At 45.2% G+C, this 26,364-nt stretch overlaps 1 protein-coding gene across 2 annotated transcripts in view; it reads left to right on the top strand.

Annotated features, from left to right (window-relative positions):
• Positions 1–26,364, top strand: part of ATF6 (activating transcription factor 6) — a 243,267-nt gene that overhangs the window by 190,166 nt on the left and 26,737 nt on the right. Inside the window, exons 14-15 of one of the 2 annotated variants that reach the window (XM_083156669.1) lie at positions 871–982; positions 7,803–7,887. In XM_083156669.1, coding sequence (XP_083012795.1) covers positions 871–982; positions 7,803–7,887 — 197 coding nt within the window. Of the gene's footprint in view, positions 1–745; positions 765–870; positions 983–7,802; positions 7,888–26,364 lie in introns of those variants that run through there. The other variant, XM_083156670.1, reaches the window with a different exon arrangement.

Raw genomic sequence — 26,364 nt, forward strand, 5'->3', positions numbered from 1 at the left:
GGGTCGCAGTGGTTGCGTGTGACTTCACCCAGCTGACGTGACTCATCCTGAAAAGAATGCGCAAGCAGCTTCTCATGATTAAAATAATGTGTCATTTCTATATTCAGTGTGTGACTGCCGCTGTATATGCATAAGAAATACATAAAAAACCGTGTAACATAACATTTCCTATGCCGATATAGCGGCAACTAGAAGGGCTGTTTCATGTGAAAAGAGGCTAGATGTATTTATTTATTTATTAACAGTTTCTTATATAGCTAGTACACATTCTGCAGCACTTTCCAGAGCATATTTGAACATTCACATCAGTCCCTGCCCCAGTGGAGCTTACAATCTATATTCCCTACCACATGTACATGCACGCACGTTCATTTTAGGGTTAATTTTGTTAGGAGCCAAATAACCTACCAGTATATTTTTGGAATGTGGGAGGAAACCGGAGTACCCGGAGGAAATCCACACAAGAATGAGGAGAATATACAAACTCCGCACAGTTAGGGCTATGATGGGAATCAAACCCATGACCTCAGTGCTGTGAGGCAGTAATGCTAACCATTACACCATCCGTACTGCCCATATGTATGTGGATACATCTGTATATTTCAGCTGTACCACACCCAAGCTGGTAGGTATACAATCATGAGACATTAAGCTGAGGTAAACTAATGTACTTATAACTACTCAGAGCATATGTGGAAAACTAAATTGTGATTCCGCTGCTTTTTTCTGTGTCACCTTTTTCCAGATAAGAATTTCATTTAATTGTTCCCAGGAATTGATATAATTGATGGATAATGAACACCAAAGATTTCCCTTTATTCCAGTAGAATGGCACCTTGACTGAACCTTTATCCTCTTCCTCCCTCCTAGAAACTCTGTGAATGAGTTGCAGATATATTACTCCTCACCAAGAAGCTATCAAGAATTTTTGGAAGCTATTCGCAGGAGGGGTGATACATTTTATGTTGTGTCCTTTCGTAGGGTAAGTACAAAAGCTTACTCATTCATGTAAGAATGTCACCAAAGTTGATTTTTCTTTACATTATTTATAAAGTTGTGTTCAATAAAAAATAATTGGGCTTTATTATTTAACATTATACACGCACACATGACTTGATTTTACATTAGAAGCAATTTCACTGTCACATCATGGGCGATAAATGCAAGTATTTACTATTGCACTGCCCTCGTTCCTTACTTTGTTGAAAAGAGCCATTGTGACTGGGCAGATTTGCACCAGTTATTTTCTTGTCCCAACATGTCCACCTGAAATCTGTCAAATTTCTGTCTCTGCATAGCCCATAAATCCATCTACACTCCAACAGAACACTTAGGGCAGGATGTATTAAATACATCACCGCCCATCGCACCAATGATCGCATATTTACTAACATATGCGATCAACATCGCAATGTGGTGACTGGGGCCCCCACAACATCTGTGAGGTGGTGGGGGGGGTGTCACTGGCGGGTCACCTGCACCTCCCTGGGCTCTCCTCACTCCCCCACGTCGGGGAGCAGAAGCAGGCTGTCCCCGGCACCGCCTCCTCCCCCCTGCAGCCGGAAGGACCTCTAGCTACGTTGCTAGGGTGAGGAGGAGCTTACCTTCCGAGTCCAGGATTCCTGGAGAAAGGTATGCCAGGTGAGGATAAAATATTTCAAGAAGAAAAGGAGAAAAAGAATTGTCACTGGTGTGGTGCACCTATCAAAAAATCTCAAACAATAAAATTTAACCTTTATTTATTTAAAACTTACGAAATATAAAACACACATAGAACATAGTGGAGGTGACAGACAAAAGATTGAATAAGTGTGTTAAAATATGGTGGCTTCTTGGCAACGCACTTGTAGCTGATATGAGTATATGTGTGTTGTGTCGTGACACAGGCTCTAATGATTTAGCACTTAAAGAATTTCCAGTGCATTGATTTTTAAACTTCAATTGTATTGTTTAAACTGCCTATTGACTACTGCTCTAGTGTCCACTTGTGTGGAATAAATATTCACAATGTTTAGCTCAGTTTTGTAACAGTCTATATGTTAATGGAGTATCTACGAGACAGTAACAATTGTTGCAACCTCAGTACTAAAAGAATATAATCACATTCTGACCTAATGCATCCCAACTACTCTCCCAGAATCGTGTATTTTAAGATGTATATTAATCTACTATGTGAGTAGGTTGTTTAAATTTCACACGCTGTGAGTGAGACAGGGATTAGTACAATCTGGGTCAGCAATGTGTATGCAGAAGTGTGCGGCTCAGCAGGAAAACATTTTTTGCAATAATCTCAGCACCGTGGCTGTATAGTTCAAGTTGAGCTTAGCACTGATGCTACAGTACTGCCTGAGCAGGCACTTTAATATATGCGGCTCAATAGGAAAAATCACTATAATAATCTCAGCACCGTGGCTGTATAGTTAAGTTGAGCTTAGCACTGATGCTACAATACTGCCTGGGCAGACATTTCTGCATTTTCTGCAACCTGCATTTCTATCAGTCATGCGTTGTCAATCAGCGCACCGCTAGCCGGCGCGCGCTTCGCATGAGCTTTTTCAAGGCTTTAAGACTGATAGAGTACAGATCAAAATGCATTTCTTTCACAGGTTCGCACTACCATAGTAAGGGTATCTGCCGCACTGCTCATACCACTGCAAGCTGCTGTGTTAACTACTGTCAGTACCTGGCACAGACACACAATAATGTCTGCCCAGGCAGTAGTCTTAACACGTGCTCGCTGACAGGTAGCAGCCTCAGTACATACTCACTGATGAATGTATGTTCCTGCATTACTGCTTATATCCCCTTAATTTGCAGTGTCAATTACTGAAACTATCTGGCACAGACATTGTAATAATACACGAAATGTCTGCCCAGGCAGTATTGTAGCATCAGTGCTAAGCTCAACTTAACTATACAGCCACGGTGCTGAGATTATTATAGTGATTTTTCCTGTTGAGCCGCATATATTAAGTGCCTGCTCAGGCAGTATTGTAGCATCAGTGCTAAGCTCAACTTTAACTATACAGCCACAGTGCTGAGATTATTACAAAAAATTCAGTACTTGTGTATTATCTGGGCTCCTGATTTTTTCATCGGGTCGGAAAAATCGCATTGCATGCAACCAAATCGCATGCGATGCGATGGACCCGATTTTTCCATAGGAATCACTGTTAAATGGTCCCAAATGGCCCCCAGGCCCCCACATTGTTTGTATGCCCCCTCATTGTTAACACCACCCCACCATCAACGCCAACCCAAAGCGTGGCGAGCGCAGCCAGCCCGCGAGGGGCGGCGGTACGCCTCCTCCGGCCTTTTCATACCCCCACTATCCACGTCGGCGTGGAGTTGATTTTATATAGTGTGGCGAGCGGCCGTGCATTACTTCACAGGTATTACGCGTCCCCTCGCGGGGCTCGCCACGCTTCGGGCTCGGTGGCTCATTGCGCTCGCCACACTATATAAAATCACGTTGCATCGCATCTGATTGTATGCCTTAAGTTAAGGCATACAATCAAAAAATCGGGCGCCCAGATATAACACAAGTACCAAAAATTCTTTCCTGCTGAGCCGCACAATTTTTTCCTGCTGAGCCGCACACTTCTGCATACACATTGCTGACCAAGATTGTACCAATCCCTGTCTCACTCACAGCGTGTGGAATTTAAACAACCTACTCACATACTGTAGTAGATTAATATACATCTTAAAATACACAATTCTGGGAGAGTAGTTGGGATGCATTAGGTCAGAATGTGATTATATTCTTTTAGTACTGTGTCTCGTAGATACTCCATTAACATATAAACTGTTACAAAACTAAGCTAAACAATGTGAATATTTATTCCACACAAGTGGACACTAGAGCAGTAGTCAATAGGCAGTTTAAGTTTAAAAATCAATGCACTGGAAATTCTTTGGTACTTGTGTATTCTCACGGGGCCCAGATTCCCTACGTACAGCACCGTAGGGAAATCGCATCGCATGGGCCTATAATGCGCTTTTTTTTAGTAACTTTATTCACTGCTCATGCCCCCAGGCCATCTCATCGAATGTCATCGCACCTCCCGAAAAATCGCATGCGATTGCATGCATTTTTTAAGTTAGTTTAACATAACTGTTCTTATGTCGCCAGGCCCATCGCATGGCATTGCACCTCCCGCAAAATCGCATTCGATTATTTTTTGATCGCATGCAATTTTATGGGGTTCCATGCCATGCCAGAGACTTGTATGGCATGCAATTAGATTTCAATGACCCCCCCACTATCCACGCCACCCCGATGCGTAGCGGAACGCATCCGCCCGACCTTCTCATTCCGCCACTATCCACGTCGGCGCAGAGATGATTTTATATAGTGTGGCGAGCGCAGCGAGCCACCGAGCCCGAAATGTGGTGAGCACAGCGAGGGGATGCTGCGAGGCATCGCATGGCCAATAGCTCTCTACGCATTATGCGTAGTGGGCGCCGTGATAATACACAAGTTCCAAAAAAAAAACTTATCTAGCAAAATGATGTGATTTTGGGAGATACTGTGAACAAAATATATATAAGCTGATTCTGTGGGCTTATTGCCCGATGGCTTCAGCAGCATTATATTTAGTAAAGTAAATTAAGAAAAAGAACCATACATTACAAAGTGCAGCTTATAAAACCCACATTAGTAATAGTACTTCGATAGTTTAGAAACTGGATTCCCTTCCCTTGTGGTACGGACCCACAAATCATAAGGAGCTTTGCATACACGCTTGTTTTTCTGATATTGATCTGTGAGAATACCAAGAACCAATACAACAAGCAACAGCAGCTTACTAACGATAATGTATTTAACAATGCTGTGCAAATATAATTCCATTGACAAAAAACCTTACGGTTTCACATTTCCCATTAAGGCTTCTTACACATGATCTGGAATTTCTGAAACCTGTTTTAACTCTTCCACTCAAACGCCAAAAAGCAATGAAATTCCGATCATTAAGGCTGACACCTTAATGGACGTGTTCCTTGCGCAATACAGATATGGTACACCATCACAGCCTGTGGGTAAGTGCAGATTCAGCACTCTCACAGAGTCACATTAAACAGCACATAGTGACCATATTCACATTACACAGCACAGTGACCATATTCACATTACACAGCACATAGTGACCATATTCACATTATACTTTACAGCGCGTAGTGACCCATAGTCACATTAAACATCGCGTAGTGACCCACATTCGCATAACACAGCACGTAGTGACCCATAGTCACATTATACAGCTCGTAGTGACCATATTCACATTACACAGCGCGTAGTGACCCATATTCACATTACACAGCACAAAGTGACCATATTCACATTACACAGCACATAGTGACCCGTAGTCACATTACACAGCGTGTAGTGACCCGTAGTCCCATTAAAGAGTGCGTAGTGACTCATATTCACATTATAAAGCGCGTACTGACCCATATTCACATTACACAGCACATAGTGACCATATTCACATTACACAGTGCATAGTGACCCATAGTCACATTATACAGCTCGTAGTGACCATATTCACATTACACAGCGCGTAGTGACCCATATTCACATTACACAGCGCGTAGTGACCCATATTCACATTACACAGCACGTAGTGACCCATATTCACATTACACAGCACGTAGTGACCATATTCACATTACACAGCACGTAGTGACCATATTCACATTACACAGCACATAGTGACCATATTCACATTATACTTTACAGCGCGTAGTGACCCATAGTCACATTAAACATTGCGTAGTGACCCATATTCGCATAGCACAGCACGTAGTGACCCATATTCACATTATAAAGCACGTACTGACCCATATTCACATTACACAGCACGTACTGACCCATATTCACATTACACAGCACATAGTGACAATATTCACATTACACAGCACATAGTGACCATATTCACATTACACAGCACATATTGACCATATTCACATTATACTGTACAGCGCGTAGTGACCCATAGTCACATTACACATCGCGTAGTGACTCATTCGCATAACACAGCACGTAGTGACTCATATTCGCATAACACAGCACGTAGTGACCCATAAATCAATTACACAGCACATAGTGGCCCATATTCACATTACACAGCACATAGTGACCCATATTCACATTACACAGCACATAGTGACCATATTCACATTACACAGAGCATAGTGACCCGTAGTCCCATTACACAGTGCGTAGTGACCCGTAGTCACATTATAAAGCACGTACTGAGCCATATTCACATTACACAGCACAAAGTGACCCATATTCACATGGGTGCCGGACGGCTCCCCGACAGTCGGCCATCCTGGTACACCCAAGTGAAGCTCATCAGTGTAACTAGCGTGCCCTTATAATAAAGTATAGTGCAGCTACAACTGATAAAGCAAGTATTTAAGCACGGGACGTATGAATTTTACTCTCCTTTAAAGCAGCTTTAAACACTCAACATTTCTGAACCTGCAGATGGTTAAAAGTCAGATTGTAAAATTCAATAACAAATTGCAGTCTCCTGATCACGCTACATAATTAAAAAGGAAAATAGGGCAGTAATTCTTATGGTGTGTACACACGGCAGATATGCCGTGCTATGCGAGTCCCGATACGATCAGATGGTATCGGGACTCGCATAGCACGGCATGCTGCAGAGGGACAATTTAGACTATATAGTGCAGATCTGCACTATATAGTCTTGCCTGCCCTCACTATATCGCTGCCGATTTGCGCTCACTCGGGAGCATGCATTGGCAGCGCATCGGGCTCGTTAGCCCTAAAAAGCTGACAATTAATATGCGATATGGCTTCCGATGTTCACTATATCGGGAACATCGGAAGCCATATCGCCCCGTGTGTACACACCATTAGTTGTTTCCCAGTTTTTATTTGTCGTAATCCATGTGCCTTTTATCAATATTAATCCCAATCCATAAGGCCTTCCCTCCCCAAACTTTGATCCTAAACAGAAATACTGAAGAACCCCACTAATCCTAGCTCTGCAAGTGTGAGCACAGTGTATATATATGTATAATCTGTAACATTGTTTGCTTGAAATTGCATTGTTTTTTTTCTTTGTACTTTTCTGTTTATTTGCTATGACTTTTTTTTTATTCAAGATACTCAGACCAGAATGATGGTCAAAATACAGAGCTAGCCTCAAAATCTGACAATAGAGTCAATAATCAATCTGGAAATAATAAGAAATTAAGATTATACAAAAGGAAATGAGTTCTAAAATGACGGAGACTATAGTATTACTTTCTGCCATGTTCCGTGCGTGTATCTGCCCCATTATCAGAAAAAACCTAAGAGGCTGTATGATTGTCACCCACTTGTTCCCCTAGCCACCGCTATAGGCTTTGAAGAGTCCATAACTTTATCAGTGTTGAGCACTCCTAGAAAGCAGAGATTTCTGTGACATTAGAGTCTGGGGAAATTTGCTCATTGTGATTTGCACATATTCTGTGTAATGGACAAGATAATCTATGGACATTGTCTATATCCTAAAACCCAGAAGGGTTGCACTGTTTAAGTCCACTCACTTCCTTCATAGCCACCACCAGCTTTACAGAGATTATGAAGTGGGACTGACATCTGTTTATAGAGAAGAGTCTAGTAGTAACCAGGATTTGTCTCCCTATAATTGTGCTATCTAATAATGTTTCACAGCACAGCAGAATTATAATGTACAATTGGTTTACATGTTCTTATATGTGGAGATACTGTAATGTTTGCATATACTTTTATCACTGGTCTGTTTTATTTTATTTTGCAGGACCACTTGTTATTGCCAGCAACTAACAGGAATAAAACTAGCAGACCAAAGATGTCCATTGTTTTGCCATCTACAACTGTAAATGGTATGTAAGCTAAGCAGTGTAATGCTGCAAAGGACATTACATGTATCAGTAGAATCTGTGACTGACCTATGGTACTGAACACAAGTTATAGGAAGATTTTATATGTACTTATCTTTTTCTGAATAGTTGCATGGTCCCAGGTTGGTGCTGTTACACTAGATGCATGGACATGATGTCACTTCCAACTGCTTCTAAGCACAGCAATTGGCTCCTTTTTAATCATGACCGTGGTTAGAAATGACCCGGGTATACTTCTCACACTGCAGACTACAGGGGTTAGACCCAGGATTAACCCTGTTTGTGCTTCGGGTAGCAGACCTGGGGCACATGACTCGGGTGGAACATTTCACACTAAGCTAGGACCTGGGTCATTCCAACTTGCCTCGTCATTAGCCAGGTTTTCTACCTGGCATGAAAGAGGTAATTGTGTTAGTGAGCAAGATAACACCACAGATGACCTGATGAGTTTAAACACAAATCGGCCACATAAAATAAGTAGTAAATGGCAAGTTTGCAAAAAAAGTGCACAGTTTCTGATATCACATGATCTAAAAGATTGAAAAGCGCAGTCATTTAAAGTGCATAGTGGAAAAACAACTGTTGCACATTGTTCAAAAATAATCATTAATTCTAATAAAAAAACTAAATATTAAATTAGTATCCATATTAAAGAAAAACTCAAGACCTGATCCTGAAAATTTGTTTGGTCATACATGGCATAAGGCAGTATGCTATGCAGCAAGCCAAGCTGCCAAAAAAAGCTTCAAGGCCATAGCTTCATTGAGAGGCACTGCAGCATGCATCCTTGTTTGATGTGTCTGCCAATGCTTTTTGGTATACCAAGACTTTATCCTTCATCAAAGCATACAGGTGTCATGTTCCAGATGATGTCTTGATTTGCAAAAACGGGGAAGTAAGCATGCTGTGCAGTGTTTGGTGATGTTGTTTGCCTTACTATAACACTATGAATGAATAACTAATCCTTGATTAAAAAGCAATTGTTGCTTTAGCGTTTTTCTATGTAAAAGTTTTGATACTGATACCAGTGAACGGTTTTTGATTGTTAAATATATAAGTCTTGCTTTCATGTATGTGTGTGTGTGAAGGAACACAATAAGCGTAAATGTAAAAAACACTTTTACTGTTATAAATGCTCACATACATGGAAGTTTAAACAGCAGGTATGCTTAGAATTATAAAAACCTGGGCAGCAGGAGTGGAACTTCTCACAGGCAGGTGCACAGCGTGCAAACAGCCATAGCCTGGAAGCCGGGACCAGACAGATGGACATCAGCAGCGTCAAAGGAAGAGTCTGTGTCACTCTGGAGAAACACCCCAACTAGTTTCGTCAGTGATGACTTCGTCAGGAGGCGGCTGATGTGTGACGCGGCCATAAGTCTTGCTCTCTTCTCTACGGCTGCATCACAACTGAGGAGGAAACAGATCCCTCCGCCCCCAAAACACATAATTAACACTGTGCACACCCTGATCTGGGTGTAGCACATACCAGGGGATGCTGCCATGCATAAAAAATTAGTCCCTGGTGCCCAAAAGTAGGTAAAATACTTGCTATAGCGATGATGATGATAATAATAATAATAATAATAATAATAAGTTATACATTGTATTTGTTCTATTTTTTAGGAAAGATGTGGCATTTTTTAGGTAGATATGCTGTATTATTTCATTAGCCTTAAAGTGGAAAACTGACAAAAATGTCCCTAGTTATGGGACTGGCACCATTATTCAGCAAACAAAGTTGGCTCACACATAGCATCAACTAGTAACATTAAATAGAAGCAAATCTGCTGGTTATATGTAAAGAGATTGTATGCTGTTCTCAGTGTCCATGTTAAATTGTGAGAGAAGGGTGGTGCGTCTCTATATCTCATATCCAGTGCCACTCTGTAAAGCCGTCATCCCTATTTATACTTTTTTTGTATTCTCTATATTTTTCTAAATATTTTTCATAATAGTAGAAAAAAGAAAAAAAAAGTACAATAGCTCAATTATATAATAATGTACAGTGTCAGCCAGGTATGAAAAGCCAGAGTACCAAGGGTCCCAGGTGGCATGGTACTTAAACACTGTATCATGAAGAAGGGCTGTTATGAATTCTATCGGTCAAGTACCAAACTTTATTAATCAGAGCTGATATGGAAGCCCCTTGATATTGTGTACAATTCAGAGCTATTCAGAGATTTGCCACTTTATAGACATGACTACACAATATATTCTGCAGGGGTTTATAGAGCAGCATATATGGAGTGGGTTTTTAAGGTTGGGGGGCACCACTCACATTAGTCACTAGGGATAACACCCCTTCCCGATATTTGGGAACTTTTCCACCACATCCCTATTTGGCTACACTGTCATCAACAAAGGTCCGAAGACCCAGGGAAAATACCAGCGGGAATACACTTAAAAATAATTTTCTTTCAAATTAGTCCTCCTTATTTATAATTTTAAGAGAATTTGATGCATCCTATCCAGTTTCCCTCAACAGTTTCCAAGTTGCCTGGTTTTTTTTCAGGGGACATGGGCGGTAAATGCTTACGCTACCAGATTTAGTAGCCTTATGAATTTCACGGAGTTCTCCTGGACAAGGTACAGTCATGCCATTAGCATGTTAGCAGCGCTGAGCCAAAAAATGAACCACATTGAAATGCAATTAAGTAGTAATAAAACCTTTACTATGACACAATTATTACACATGCATTTATAATGAATATATTAGAAACAAATAAAACCTGATATGTGTTAAAATATAGGCCACTTCATGTTCCCAGGATTAAATTAAAGGGGGGGGGGGTATTGAGCCCATGTGGGCGTGAGTCACTAAGGTAAGTGCACTTTACCTAAGCTGATATAGCTTTGCTAAAGCTGCAGCAAGCAGTGAAACGCGTTAGCAGCTTGCCCTTCACTTCCAGGACCTCTGTTGGGAAACACCAGCCCTGTGGACGATCCTACAAAACCTTGTTTTGGCTTCATCCCACTTTCAATTCCCTTCAGTGGACCCAACAGTTTGGACTCATTCGGCGGCTCACTCCGTCTAGCTGTCTGCGTGAGAGGACACCAGTCCATCATTGGTTACTTATTCCATCTACCTCCAGCGGTGACCAAGGAGTTCCGTATACCTAGTAAGGACTGAAACATTTGGGTACCGGAGCCCACCAGCCTACGGTGGTTCATTAAATTGGTAAAGTGCACTTACCTTAGTGATTCACGCCCACCTGGGCTCAATACTCCCCCCCCCCCCCCCCCCCTTTTCATTTCCATTTAATCCTGGGAATGTGAAGTGGCCTATATATTTATATATTATAAATGCATATGTAATAATTGTGTCATAGTAAAGGTTTTATTACTACTTAATTGCTTTTCAATGTGGTTCATTTTTTTATTTTTACTCAGCACTGCTAACATGATAATTGCATGACTGTACGTTTATCTTTCTCTAGTGGGGACTGACCACCCCCACACCCAGCAGCTGCTTCTTTAGAAAATCAGCCCCTGTCAAGCGCCTGAACAGATTCTTGGTTGATTCTTCTTCCTTTTCTAGTTCTCCTGGACAACTGGCCTCCCTTGTTGATTAGATTTGTGATGAACATCTTCATAGGCCTGCAGTTTTATTCTGTGATTTGCATTATCACACCCCTGCGCTTGCATCTTTAACATCCCTGACAATATGTTGGTACATATGAATCATTTAGGCTATTAGAGTACAGTATATAGTTTTATTTATTTATTTAAATTTCATCAATTATTGACTTTACTTATGTGCTTAAAGAGCACAAATCTGTCTTCCAAACAAGGGCCCTTATTCAGATCTGGTCGCAGTACAAATTTGTTCTCAAAATGGGCAAAATTATGTGCCCTTCAGGTGGGGCAGATGTAAAATGTATGAAGAGCGTTAGATCTGTGTGAGTTATTTGGCTGCATTATTTTTACACTGCAATTTAGATTTCAGTTTCAACACACTCCACTCCATTTTAACTCTCTCTCTCTCTGCACCTGTTACATCTTCATTGCACATGGTTTTGCCCATTTTGAGAACAAATTTGTACTGCAATCAGATCTCAATAAGGGCCAAGGTCACTAAACAGACATGTTCAAAATGGTTGACCAAGATATAATAACTTGAATTGCAGGATTTTCTCCCCAACACTTTTCAGCTCCTTTCAACCCTTATGATTTCTGTGAACTTCTCCAGCTTCCTATGGGTGGCACATTCATCCTGATTTACTGTAGGTTTATACCATACCTCATATTGCCGACTGTGCTCACATAAAGCACAAACTATAATCAGCCCCAGCATCCTTCAGTGTCCAAATTCTAAAAGTAACAATACTGGGAATTATGCATTATAGAATACTGGGAATTAAGTTTGTCAAGGTCCTCATTTTTATTTTTATATATATATATATATATATATATATATATATTTATAGTTTAGTTTATAGTTTATGTTTCCATGGATGTGTTTATGTACAAAACCTAATTAAATCAAGGATTTTGGTATGCTAATGTAGCTGAAGTAATAACTGGAACAAACAGCATAATGTAATTTTACATCAATTTGTTGGTGAGCCATTTATAGACTTTTAACTAGATTATGCCCAAGGACAAAATATTTTATGTTCTGGGTGTTCATTTTCCAGTAATAACATTCTTACATTTGATTATGTTGTTTAAATGAATTGGGCAAAGCCTATTACTTTAGTGTTTCTTTGGCAGCTGTGAGTTACACATGTAAACAATGCAGGAAGTTCAAATGTAAGACTCTTTAGCCTTTCTTGTATTATTCAAAGTTTTATATGAGTTCCTACATTTTTAAGTGCTGGGTTACTTTTCCATTCATTATACCTGTAATAGTGTTGTCCTCATTGTGTTTTGAATGCAATTGGGAAAATATGATAATTTATGGCAGAGTTTTAGATTTCCATCTTTAGATGGTGTTTGTAACACCCTGAAGCTGCAATAATTCCTTTTTTTTTTGCCAGATACACATACTTCATATGATGTGATTTATTGATAATCGTATAATAACACAGCATTGACACATTATTGATCTTTGTTTTTTACACTATCTGCTTAAAACAGCTCTCACAACCTTTTCTAACTAGTGTTCCCTATGCCTTGAGTTTATTTTGGTAAAACACATGAGATTGACAGTGATCAGCTACAGGTCCAGTTGCACAGGGGATGAAAGCCGCAGGGAGAATAGTGGATCTCTGCTTGTGGGAGAAAGATTGGCTTGGAGCACAGTACAGCAGCTTAACAGGTTGCCCAGATAAAACAGCTGAACCACCGCTGCACTGATTTGGATAGGCACATTATGTAATGGGCTGCCAGGCCACTACCCTGAGATTTGATTGCTTTTGATCATGGTATTAATAGGCATATAGGTAGCATCGTTCTCTGTTAGGTCCTTTAGCTTTTTCTGCCTTGTACAGGTAGAAATAGTGTGGATCTTGTCCACCTTGTGTGCTGCATTCCTTACATTGGTGGCTTTTGCAGAAGAAAGTTGTAGAACACTTCAAATACATTTTTTGAATTTGACATTTTGAATTGGAGGACTCACTGAAGGGGAGGGACATCATTGACTATGGCTACTGTCGCCAATGTTAAAGACCATTATTTAGCAAGACACTTTATAAAGACCGCACCAATTAAATTTTATTTATTTTTTTCCGAAAACCCACACATGGAATCCTGATTTTTACTCTTGGAAAGGATAATTATTGTGTTAACAAAGTATTTGTTTGTGATGTTTTGTATTTGGTTAAAAATAAAACATTGATATATTATAATTAGTAAAAAGACTAATGGTATTTTCTGAAAATGAAATGTTTAAAAAAAAAAAAAAAAGCCATTCACCAGTTGAACATTTGCCCTAACCAAAAGACAATCCAATTGCCGAAATAGGCATAGTATAACCACAAGCAAACGGACTACCCTCTACGGAACAGTTATATAATATTGGGTACTTGTGGAGTATCACGGCTCCCCCGATGTGCATCGCATGCTAAAAAATCGCATCGCATGCGATCGCATGCGTTTTTGCACTGAAATGCATCCAAATGCATTGAAATGTGCAGCAAACATGTTAAATGCCCCCAAATGTCATTTTTTAGAGTGTACCACCCCCACTATGAACGCCAACCCGAAGCGTGGCGAGGGGCGGCGGTACGCGTCCTATGAACTTTTCATACCCCACTATCCACGTCGGCGTGGAGTTGAGAATAGAATAGTGTGGCGAGCGCAGCGAGCCACCGAGCCCAAAGCGTGGCGAGCGGACGCCGATACCTTCACAGGTATACGCGTACCCTCGCGGGCTTCACAGGTGTCCGCGTCCCCTCGCGGGGCGCGCTGCGCTCGCCACGCTTCGGGCTCGCTGCGCTCGCCACAATATTCTGTTCTCAACTCCACGCCGACGTGGATAGTGGGGGTATGAAAAGGTCGTAGGACGCGTACCGACGCCCCTCGCGGGCTCGCTGCGCTCGCCACGCTTCGGGTTGGCGTTAATAGTGGGGGTGGTACACTCTAAAAAATGACATTTGGGGGCATTTAACATGTTTGCTTCACATTTCTATGCATTTGGATGCATTTCAGTGCAAAAATGCATGCGATCGCATCGCATGCGATTTGATTGCATGCGATGCGATTTTTGCTAAAAATAGCTTAAAAACTGTAAAAATCGCATCTCATCGCATGCCATCTCATGCCACTACATATGGCATGCGATGGGAGCCGTGATACTCCACAAGTACCTAATATTGTAATATAATGTAATGTGCTTGTAAAGCTGCACTGCACCACAAAAACATTCATACTCATAAATGGCCAATAAAGTTGATTCTGATATCAGGGTTGTTATGTGACAAACACTAATGGTGAGAAAACCTTCAGCAGAGGATGAGTTAAATATTTTTCTTCTTAAACTGTCTTTCTCTTTACTTACATTTCTCTTTGGTAAACAACAAGCTCCAGCTGGCACCTGTGTTTGTTTTTTTTTATTATTCTGGCAGTCATTTTTGGCAACCTATTGTGTGATGTGTAGTTACCAAGGCCAAATGGTATTTAATTTATTGTTAATTTTTTCTTTAACCCATACCCACTGCCCTAGTGTATGGCAAGAAAGAGCCCATTGCTATTGGCGATACAGCTGGTTATACTCAGGAAGTATTGCAATTGACCTGGAGACAGAAATTATTGTTAGTGGACCCCTCTGCGGAATTCTATTCTATAGTTTCAATACAAAAGGCTGGCAAAGCCCATTGCTTGATATTCTGAAACTGTGGGACCCCACATTGTTATTTTTTTCCCCCTGATTTGGGGGTAACCAGCACTAGGCTACAAGCTCCAGTGCTGGTTAAAAAGTGGGGTGGGTTTTCTTTTTTATATAATTGTTCAGTTTTCTGATGAAAATGTCTGTAGGCGTTTTTTTGCCTCTTTTCGTTCATCTACATACACTTCTTACCTCTCATGAAAACATATTTGGGCCAACCATAGTAAGTCCTCTGTCTCATCCATTATTGAATTTGAATAAAGAGCAATACTCTCTTCAGATCTGATGATGTCAGTGACATGATTTTTCAGAAGGGGACAGATATAGACAAGGGGGACCAGCATGGCTTCCACCCCTCATATGGCAACAGCTTTTGGGACAGGTATGCTTTACTTTTCGGTTAGAGCATACTGTATACTGTATATATACACTGCTAGAGCGTGTACTGTATATACACTTTGCTAGAGCGTGTACTGTATATGCACTTTGCTAGAGCGTGTACTGTATATGCACTCTGCTAGAGCGTGTACTGTATATTCAATCTGCTAGAGCATATACTGTATATTCAATCTGCTAGAGCATATACTGTATATTCACTCTGCTAGAGCATATACTGTATATTCACTCTGCTAGAGCGTGTACTGTATATTCACTCTGCTACAGCATATTCTGTATATTCAATCTGCTACAGCATATACTGTATATTCACTCTGCTAGAGCATATACTGTATATTCACTCCGCTAGAGCATGTACTGTGTATTCACTCTGCTAGAGCGTGTACTGTATATTCACACTGCTAGAGCGTGTACTGTATATTCACACTGCTAGAGCGTGTACTGTATATTCACACTGCTAGAGCATATACTGTATATTCACTCTGCTTGAGTGTGTATTGTATAATCGCTCTTCTAGAGTGTGTACTGTGTATTCACTCTGCTAGAGTGTATACTTTATATGCACTCTGCCAGAGTGCATACTGTATATTCACTCTGCTAGATTGTGTACTGTATATTCACTCTGCTAGAGTGTGTAATGTATAATCACTCTTCTAGAGTGTGTACTGTGTATTCACTCTTCTAGAGTGTATACTGTATATGCACTCTGCCAGAGCGTATACTGTATATTCACTCTGCTAGAACGTGTACTGTATATTCACTCTGCTAGAGCGTGTACTGTATATTCACTCTGCTAGAGTGTGTACTGTATATGCACTCTGCTAGAGTGTATACTGTATATGCACTCTGCCAGAGTGTATACTGTATATGCACTCTGCCAGAGTGCATACTGTATATGCACTCTGCCAGAGTGTATACTGTATATGCACTCTGCCAGAGTATGTACTGTATATGCACTCTGCCAGAGTGTATACTGTATATGCACTCTGCCAGAGTGTATACTGTATATGCACTCTGCCAGAGTGTATACTGTATATGCACTCTGCCAGAGTGTATACTGTATATGCACTCTGCCAGAGTGTATACTGTATATGCACTCTGCCAGAGTGTATACTGTATATGCACTCTGCCAGAGTGTATACTGTATATGCACTCTGCCAGAGCGTATACTGTATATTCACTCTGCTAGAGTGCATACTGTATATTCACTCCGCTAGAGTGTGTAATGTATAATCACTCTTCTAGAGTGTGTACTGTGTATGCACTCTGCCAGAGTGTGTACTGTATATGCACTCTGCCAGAGTGTATACTGTATATGCACTCTGCCAGAGTGTATACTGTATATGCACTCTGCCAGAGTGTATACTGTATATGCACTCTGCCAGAGTGTATACTGTATATGCACTCTGCCAGAGCGTATACTGTATATTCACTCTGCTAGAGTGTATACTGTATATGCACTCTGCCAGAGTGTATACTGTATATGCACTTTGCCAGAGCGTATACTGTATATTCACTCTGCCAGAGCGTATACTGTATATTCACTCTGCTAGAGCGTGTACTGTGTATTCATTCTTCTAGAGTGTGTACTGTGTATTCACTCTGCTAGAGTGTATACTGTATATGCACTCTGCCAGAGTGTGTACTGTATATTCACTCTGCTAGAGCGTGTACTGTGTATTCACTCTGCTAAAGCATATACAATGTATTCACTCTGCTAGAGCATGTAGAGTATGCTCACTCTGCTAGAGCGTGTACTGTGTATTCACTCTGCTAGAGCGTGTACTGTGTATTCACTCTGCTAGAGCGTATACTGTGTATTCACTCTGCTAGAGCGTGTACTGTGTATTCACTCTGCTAGAGCATATACTGTATATTCACTCTGCTAGAGCGTGTACTGTATATTCACTCTGCTACAGCATATTCTGTATATTCAATCTGCTACAGCATATACTGTATATTCACTCTGCTAGAGCATATACTGTATATTCACTCTGCTAGAGCATATACTGTATATTCACTCCGCTAGAGCATGTACTGTGTATAAACTCCCCATCAGGTATCCCCCAGGTCTACACCTTTCAACTCACCATAATCTTAACCTAAACCTTAATAACTAAACTTATCTAATAAAAAAGACACAGACACAAGTGCTGGCGTTTCAAAATGAATGTCAAATTTATTTGACAATTAAACTAAACTATATATATAATGGTGGCGGCACCAAAGAACGGTCACTATAGGAAAGTGGGGGTTAAAGATGTTTACCATACACACCATCGCTGTTGATCACTCTCCCCGGTCATCCACTTGTGCTAGTGGTGACCACCCCCCGGGCGGAAGCATGGCCGATGACCATAGATGTCAGGGGAGAGCGACACCCCACTATCTACACACACACCTCAAGATCTTACAAGGATGACCGTTCTTTACCGCCAAAGCTAGGCCCTAAGCCGCAGCACCGCCACCAAGTAGGAAAACGCTCAGCACTGTGTATCTAACCAACTAAAAACATCGCCCAAAAACAGAGCCACGCCCTCCGGGCTCAGATGAACACCATCGCTTCTATACAGCGCACTCCGCTGAAAGCTGATGGCGTCATGGCGAATAACACCCCCGCCATTGGTCAGCAGGTACTTCTCAACTGCAGCGTTCACCGTCTTCCGTGAACGCTCCAGACGGGGGCAGGACACCACATTTCTCCACACAATCCTCGATATAATGGAGGACCACACCAACTTACATGTTGGCAAATACAGCGAAATAAAATAGAGGTCCCGCAAAATCACAGAGCGTAGCTCAAGAGCGGTTACCCGCCCTAAGTCATTGCCACCCAGGTGGAATATAATGACTCTCGGGACCCCAAAATTTCGCAGGGCTCGAATCAGCCCAGCCTGCAGTCCTTTCCACAACATACCTCTCTCACCCAGCCACCTAACCTCCCCAGCCCGACGGAACACACATACATCAGAGGCGATGGCCGCCCTAGAAGCCCAAAAGACAAAGGAATGTCCCATCATCCATACGGACTTAATGTCCTGTCGACCTGAAATATGTATATAGAGGTTAGAAGGCTGTCGACAAACTTGCATACCACACACGCACCACACTTGTTAGGAGAGAGGAATGGAAAAAACCGTGGCCGACCAGCTCTTGAGGCACAAAACACACCGTCTGGAGTAAACTAACAAGTACGCCATGCCAGATTGTAATTATAGCCGAATTGTGCCCCCAGACGGATGTGAAAACACACCTCAAGGCCCCCACTGGAAGTTGGCGAGCGCTTATGCGTCCAGTCGACCATTGTGAAAAGTGACAGATAAGGCTGGCCGAATGTACCTTTGGAATGCTGTCGAGCGCCATCGACCCAAAGATTGAATCTCTGCGTCGGAGCGGCCCTCCGCAGCCGCCGAGGTAGCAGCCCCAATCCTAAAGGAATGAGACCAAAATTCCTTAGGATCGAAGCCCGTGGCCTCCAGCCCCCGCCCCAAGACGTGACAAAATTGGTATTTGGTGAGCGGTGACCCATCCTTATGCATCAGCCATGCGCCGGGAAGGTCCGGGCGCACCTGGGCGAAGGCCGAGACCAACGTCACAGGGCACGCCCTTTCCACCGTGCACGGGAGCAAGGACAGCCACCGCCCCCTCCCAGCCTGGTCCATCTTAGAACGTCGCAGGTGACATAGCACCGAGTCAGCTTGGACCACCAGATCATCCACAGCCAGAGGTGAGGGCGTCTGTTTTGACGGGGCCACCAGCTCCCCAATCCTGAAGGCCCCGTGATATGCCATCACGTACGCCGTGCGGAACAAAAGGACCTCATAATAAGGCCAGCAAATGTCCCCCAGGGTGTCCAGCAGTGCTGGAAGTAACGACATATCAATAGGGCGCCTGCAGTCCGGGAGAGCGGGCGTAGCCCGCCGCCAACCCCACAACGCCCTGGACACCAAAAATGACCGGGACGGGTCCGCCCTACCCTGCGGCGAGGAGAAAAAGGACACCCCTGCCAAAGTCCTGCGCACGGAGGCGACAGAGCGACCAGCGGAGTATGAACTCCAAACAAAGGCCGCCATGGCCGCTTCAGGTGTCTTACCTGCTTGCGGGGCAGACAGTCTGAACTGCTCCCACTCCTGCCATCCCGCCTGATAGCAATGGAGCGTCCGTGGTGCGATAGCCCGCATGGCTAGCCCCTCCATTCCGGCCTGATCATCTGCCAAACATAAGAGGCACAGCGTTCACCAACAATGGATGCATCAGGAGCCAGGGCCCGGAACTTATCCCAGTCGGCCCTGGACAATGCGTCTGCCACAGAGTTCTCTACTCCGGGAACATGTTGTGCCACAAACTGTATGTTGAACAGCAGGCATCTCAGCACCAGGCGCGCAAGCAGGCGGACTACAGGCATGGAAGGTGAACCCTGCCTGTTAATCGAGTGCACAACTCCCAAGTTGTCGCACCAGAATATGATGCTGGCGTCACGAAGCCTGTCCGCCCATAATTCCAGCGCCACTACAATGGGGAACAACTCCAGCAGCAATAGGTTTTTTGTGAGCCCTTCCGACACCCATTCCACTGCCCATGGCGCGGCGCACCATGAGCCGTGAAGGAAGGCTCCGAATCCCACCCCGCCCGCTGCATCAGTATACAATTGCAACTGTGCATTGGTGCGGGGGCTCGCAGGCCAAATAAGGACTCCGTTGAACTGTTCCAGGAAGGAAAGCCAAGTGCGTAAGTCCCTCTTAATCTCTGCGGAAAGACGTACATAATGGAGGGGGTGTCTGACGCCTGACATGGATCTCTCTAACTTCCTGCAAAAAACTCTACCCATGGGTATGACCCTGCATGCGAAATGCAGGAGCCCAAGGAGCAACTGGAGCTGGCGCAACTGTAGTTTACCCGTGGCCAATGCTAGGCTAACGACTCCCTGTAGCCGAGACAGCTTGTCATGGGGGAGGCGGCAACAGGCCGCCACCGTGTCGATTTCTATCCCCAAGAAGGACAGGCACGGTACTGGGCCCTCCGTCTTGTCCGCCGCAATGGGGACCCCAAAATCCTGGAAAAGCTCCTGCAGGTATGTCAGCAGGAGCTTGCAACGCTGGGAACCAGCAGGGCCCACGCACAAGAAGTCATCTAAGTAGTGGGCCACACCGGTTTCGCCTGAACCCGACACTACGCACCAATGCAAGAAACTGCTAAAGCGCTCGAAATAGGCGCAAGAAATCGAGCAGCCCATCGGCAAGCATCTGTCCACGTAAAAACCCGTGGGAAGGTGAAAGCCCATGAACCGGAACGATTCCGGGTGAAGTGTGAGAAGGCAAAAGGCGGACTCAATGTCCACTTTGGCCAACAAAGCCCTGTGTCCGTGGCCGCGCACTATATCTAGCGCCTGTTCGAAAGACTGATACCGCACACGGCACAAGTCCTCGGGGATGGAGTCATTAACAGAGCTGCCCGGGGGGTGAGACAAGTGTTGGATAAGCCTAAACTTGCCGCTAGCCTTCTTGGGGACCACCCCTACGGGGGAGAGAACCAAGTTCTCAATAGGGGGTGACGGGAAGGGACCCACCATCCTACCCAGGCTCACCTCCTTGGCCACTTTCTCTAAGACTACACCGGGCATCTGTATTGCGGATTTTAAATTACGGGGGGCATGGGCTATTACTTCCCCCCCCGTACTGGTAGGCGGAAACCCAGGCGGAAGCCTTTCTCTAAAAATTCAGCCTCCTCCCTACACGGGTACCGTCCCAGCCAGCCGGCCAAGCGGTCAACTCGTACAGGAGAAGGGGCACTGAGGTGCGCCCCCGGCTGCTGCAGCCTGGGAGGCGCCTCCTTGCTTTCCCTTCCTGCAATCCTTAAAGGGGTGATTGCCCCAGCATTTTGAGCATGCGTGCTTGAACTTGCATGAAGCCCCGAGGGTGCAACCTGCTCCATTGAAGGCGAAGCAACGCCCCGCGGGGATTCCCCCCGCCCTCCCGCGAAAGGGGTGCTGGTTTTTGCGAGGGGCGGAGACTGGCGTGGCTGCCGGAGCGGCCGCCGGCTTCGGCCCCATCCAGATCTCCACGTCCTTACACCCCAAAGCCATAACGGCCAAACCTGACTGCTTGCGCCGAAAGTTCTCGTCATAGGAGCGCCAGGAGGAGTCAGCTTCAGAAAGGAACATTTCATGAATCATGTGCATGTAGCGCACCATGTTCATGTGTTCCTGCGGTCTTGTTTCTAAGTAACAAGCCGCGAACATAAACATGCCCGCCTGCCGCCGGTGATAGGTGCAGTAGGCCACCTCCCCAATACCCCCACGCCTCTTTGCTGCGCGATATTCTTTTTCAGCCTGCGCCGTCATAGCGAAGAAGCTGACGTACTTTCCGTCCCTAATGCGTTCCTGAACGCTGCGCCTGAGTCCCCTGAGCACGGCCGTGTTCTCCCACTGGACTACCTTCCCCCTAGGGAACAACGTGGACCCTGAGCTACCGCTGGAACTGGAGTGCCTACAGCGCCTGTGCCTGCGCCGCCTGCGGGATTTACGGCCTCCCTCTTCCTCCGACGTTCCTGAATCGGACCCGCCAGAGGAAGAGGAGGTATGCGCAGCCCTACGCCTGCGCCGCTTGCGTTTAGCAGCTGACCCACCTGAAGTACCTTCCACTGGTACGAGGCTCATCTGCGAGGATTCCTCCACTAATCCCACCGGAGGGGTTCCGGAAGCGACGATATCCCTAGCGCTGAGAGGGGCCGTAGACCTTGCAGATGCGGCCGGGCCAACCCTACCTGAGTGGGCTTGGGTAGGGATCTTGGGAAGCAGAAGGGGCCGGACCACCGTCCAGAGCCACCCCCCGGGAGCCGGGGCCTGCCTCATAAAGTTGGACAGCAGGGATAGGAACTGCTGTACCCCCCCCATCTGCAGCCGCAGGGGGCGGGGGTGCTGCTATGGGTGCTGCAGCAGGAGGAGCAGGGACCTGAGCCATGCGCTGTGGGACTAGCCTGGCCCTCCTAAGCAATTGTCGTCTAGCCAGGTGCAATGGCGACCTCATACCCACGGCCCTTATACTCCTAGGGGTTTCTGGGACCCCAGCAGGGGCAAGTGGCACCATGCTGGCCCTAGTCGGCCCTTGGAACCCACCCATGGTCCTTCCCCGGTCCCTACCCGGTCTATCAGTGTTGGGGAGGGGAGCTCCGGAGGGGAGACCCCTTTGGGGCAACCTGGATGCCAGGATGGGGATGGATGATGTGCGCGTTTGACTGTGGGCCCTCGCTACTGTATCCGGAGGTGAAAGGGTGCCCTGCGCTGCCTGGAAGCCCCACCTGGTGCCTCTGGTGCTGGACCGGGCAGGAGGCCGCGATCCAGGCCTACCGGCGTTCACATTGGGCGCCGCGGGTGTGCGGGGGCCTAGCCCTCTCCCGCGGTAGTTTGTGGCGCGGGCTCTACCCCTGCCCGACCCCCTTGCTGCCTGCGCATAGTGCCGCGTCCTTCTATCGCATTACGCAAGGTCCGGCGCCGGGCCACGTCATCAGCCGGCGCCGCGACCATCGCGTCAGGAGACGCAGCCAGCCTGGGAGCCGCCGGACCCCGCCGCAACCCTCTCCGGTCCCCACTAGGACCACCAGGGATCTCAGCGCTAGGCCCCGTGGCCTCCCCGGCGTCTGCATACTCAGTAAGGCGGGCGGGCGGGTGACTCGTCGTGGCCTGGAGCCCATACTTAGCAGAAGGAAAGGTATGAGGGGACAGAGCTATGGACAGAGAGAAAGAAATAAGTGTTAAAGAGGATGAAATTGTATGTTCAGAGTAAAGATTGCTGCAGAGCAGCTCTTGCCTGTTCCAGCTGCAGCTTTTCCAGACAGAGGAAGGACTTCCTGTTAGCATATGCCTTTTCTTCCCTGTCTGTACCCTCCCACTGCTCTGATAGGCCTTGTGCCCATCCTATTTGCATGTCAGCTGACCTTCCAGTGTAACCTGAGGAACCCATCAGGGGTTTATGCTCTCTCATTGCTTATTCAGCATTCGTGGTTCTTTCACTCTGCTAGAGCGTGTACTGTATATTCACACTGCTAGAGCGTGTACTGTATATTCACACTGCTAGAGCGTGTACTGTATATTCACACTGCTAGAGCATATACTGTATATTCACTCTGCTTGAGTGTGTATTGTATAATCGCTCTTCTAGAGTGTGTACTGTGTATTCACTCTGCTAGAGTGTATACTGTATATTCACTCTGCTAGAGCGTGTACTGTATATTCACTCTGCTAGAGCATGTACTGTATATTCATTCTTCTAAAGTGTGTACTGTGTATTCACTCTGCTAGAGTGTATACTGTATATGCACTCTGCCAGAGTGTATACTGTATATGCACTCTGCCAAAGTGTATACTGTATATGCACTCTGCCAGAGTGTATACTGTACAGATAGCGCCGGGCTTGTCGTTGCTGGGGATGGCGGAGGACTCGCCACCCGCCATCCCCCGCCCCTCGCCATCTGTATGTCGGAAGGGGACGCGCGTGCACGAGGTGCACGCGCGTCCCGTTCCGACGGTGCCTTTCCCCGGGTCCCCGCCGGCTTCCCCGGGTCCCCGCCGGTCCACACCGCCCCCCCGCAGCCCCCCGCAGCCCTGCCCGTCTCCCTGAAGCTGGAGACGGGCAGGACTGCACCCGCCGCGCCGCCTCGCCGCCCGGCTATTGAGACGCTCGTGCGTGGGAGACGCACGAGCGTCTCATTCAGCCAGAGCGCCAGATTGCTGGCGGATCGCCAGGGACACGGTCCTGGCGCTCCGCCAGCAATAATAAGGCCAGCTCCATCTGTATATTCACTCTGCTAGAGCGTGTACTGTATATTCACTACGCTAGAGTGTGTAATGTATAATCACTCTTCTAGAATGTGTACTGTGTATGCACTCTGCCAGAGTGTGTACTGTATATGCACTCTGCCAGAGCGTATACTGTATATTCACTCTGCTAGAGCGTGTACTGTGTATTCATTCTTCTAGAGTGTGTACTGTGTATTCACTCTGCTAGAGTGTGTACTGTGTATTCACTCTGCTAGAGTGCATACTGTACATGCACTCTGCCAGAGTGCATACTGTATATGCACTCTGCCAGAGTGTATACTGTATATGCACTCTGCCAGAGTGTATACTGTATATTCACTCTGCTAGAGCGTGTACTGTGTATTCACTCTGCTAGAGCGTGTACTGTGTATTCACTCTGCTAGAGCATATACAATGTATTCACTCTGCTAGAGCATGTAGAGTATGCTCACTCTGCTAGAGCGTTTACTGTGTATTCACTTTGCTAGAGCCTGTACAGTGTATTTACTTTGCTAGAGCGTGTACTGTGTATTCACTCTGCTAGAGCGTGTACTGTGTATTCACTCTGCTAGAGCGTATACTGTGTATTCACTCTGCTAGAGCGTGTACTGTGTATTCACTCTGCTAGAGCATGTACTGTATATTCACTCTGCTAGAGCGTGTACTGTGTATTCACTCTGCTACAGCATATTCTGTATATTCAATCTGCTACAGCATATACTATATATTCACTCTGCTAGAGCATATACTGTATATTCACTCCGCTAGAGCATGTACTGTGTATTCACTCTGCTAGAGCGTGTACTGTATATTCACACTGCTAGAGCATATACGATATATTCACTCTGCTTGAGTGTGTATTGTATAATCGCTCTTCTAGAGTGTATACTGTGTATTCACTCTGCTAGAGTGTATACTGTATATGCACTCTGCCAGAGCGTGTACTGTATATTCACTCTGCTAGAGCGTGTACTGTATATTCACTCTGCTAGAGTGTGTAATGTATAATCACTCTTCTAGAGTGTGTACTGTGTATTCACTCTGCTAGAGTGTATACTGTATATGCACTCTGCCAGAGTGTATACTGTATATGCAGTCTGCCAGAGTGTATACTGTACAGTATATGCACTCTGCCAGAGTGTATACTGTATATGCACTCTGCCAGAGTGTATACTGTATATGCACTCTGCCAGAGTGTATACTGTATATGCACTCTGCCAGAGTGTATACTGTATATTCACTCTGCTAGAGCGTGTACTGTATATTCACTCTGCTAGAGCGTGTACTGTGTATTCATTCTTCTAGAGCGTGTACTGTATATGCACTCTGCCAGAGTGTATACTGTATATGCACTCTGCCAGAGTGTATACTGTATATGCACTCTGCCAGAGTGTATACTGTATATGCACTCTGCCAGAGTGCATACTGTATATGCACTCTGCCAGAGTGTATACTGTATATTCACTCTGCTAGAGCGTGTACTGTATATTCACTCTGCTAGAGTGTGTAATGTATAATCACTCTTCTAGAGTGTATACTGTGTATTCACTCTGCTAGAGCATATACAATGTATTCACTCTGCTAGAGCATGTAGAGTATGCTCACTCTGCTAGAGCGTTTACTGTGTATTTACTCTGCTAGAGCGTGTACTGTGTATTCACTTTGCTAGAGCCTGTACAGTGTATTTACTTTGCTAGAGCGTGTACTGTGTATTCACTCTGCTAGAGCATGTAATGTGTATTCACCAGTGCCGGACTATCCACGGGGCGGCAGAGGCAGTCGCCCCGTGTGGTGGGTGGCAGGCAGCAGGGTCGGGCAGTGCGAGGCAGGGGTCTATGCGGCAGATGGTAAGTCAGCGGCGGGGTCCCTGCAGCGGATGGGAAGTCAGAGGTGGGGTCCCTGCAGCAGATGGGAACTAGTAGCGCTATATTCATTCTGCTAGATCATAAATTATTTGATAAGCATCTTTATTGCTCTAATTTTCTCATTTACATTGTGA

The sequence above is a fragment of the Crinia signifera genome, chromosome 8 (genome assembly GCF_055691185.1).
Source record: "Crinia signifera chromosome 8, ASM5569118v1, whole genome shotgun sequence".
NCBI classification, from domain to species: Eukaryota; Metazoa; Chordata; class Amphibia; order Anura; family Myobatrachidae; genus Crinia; species Crinia signifera.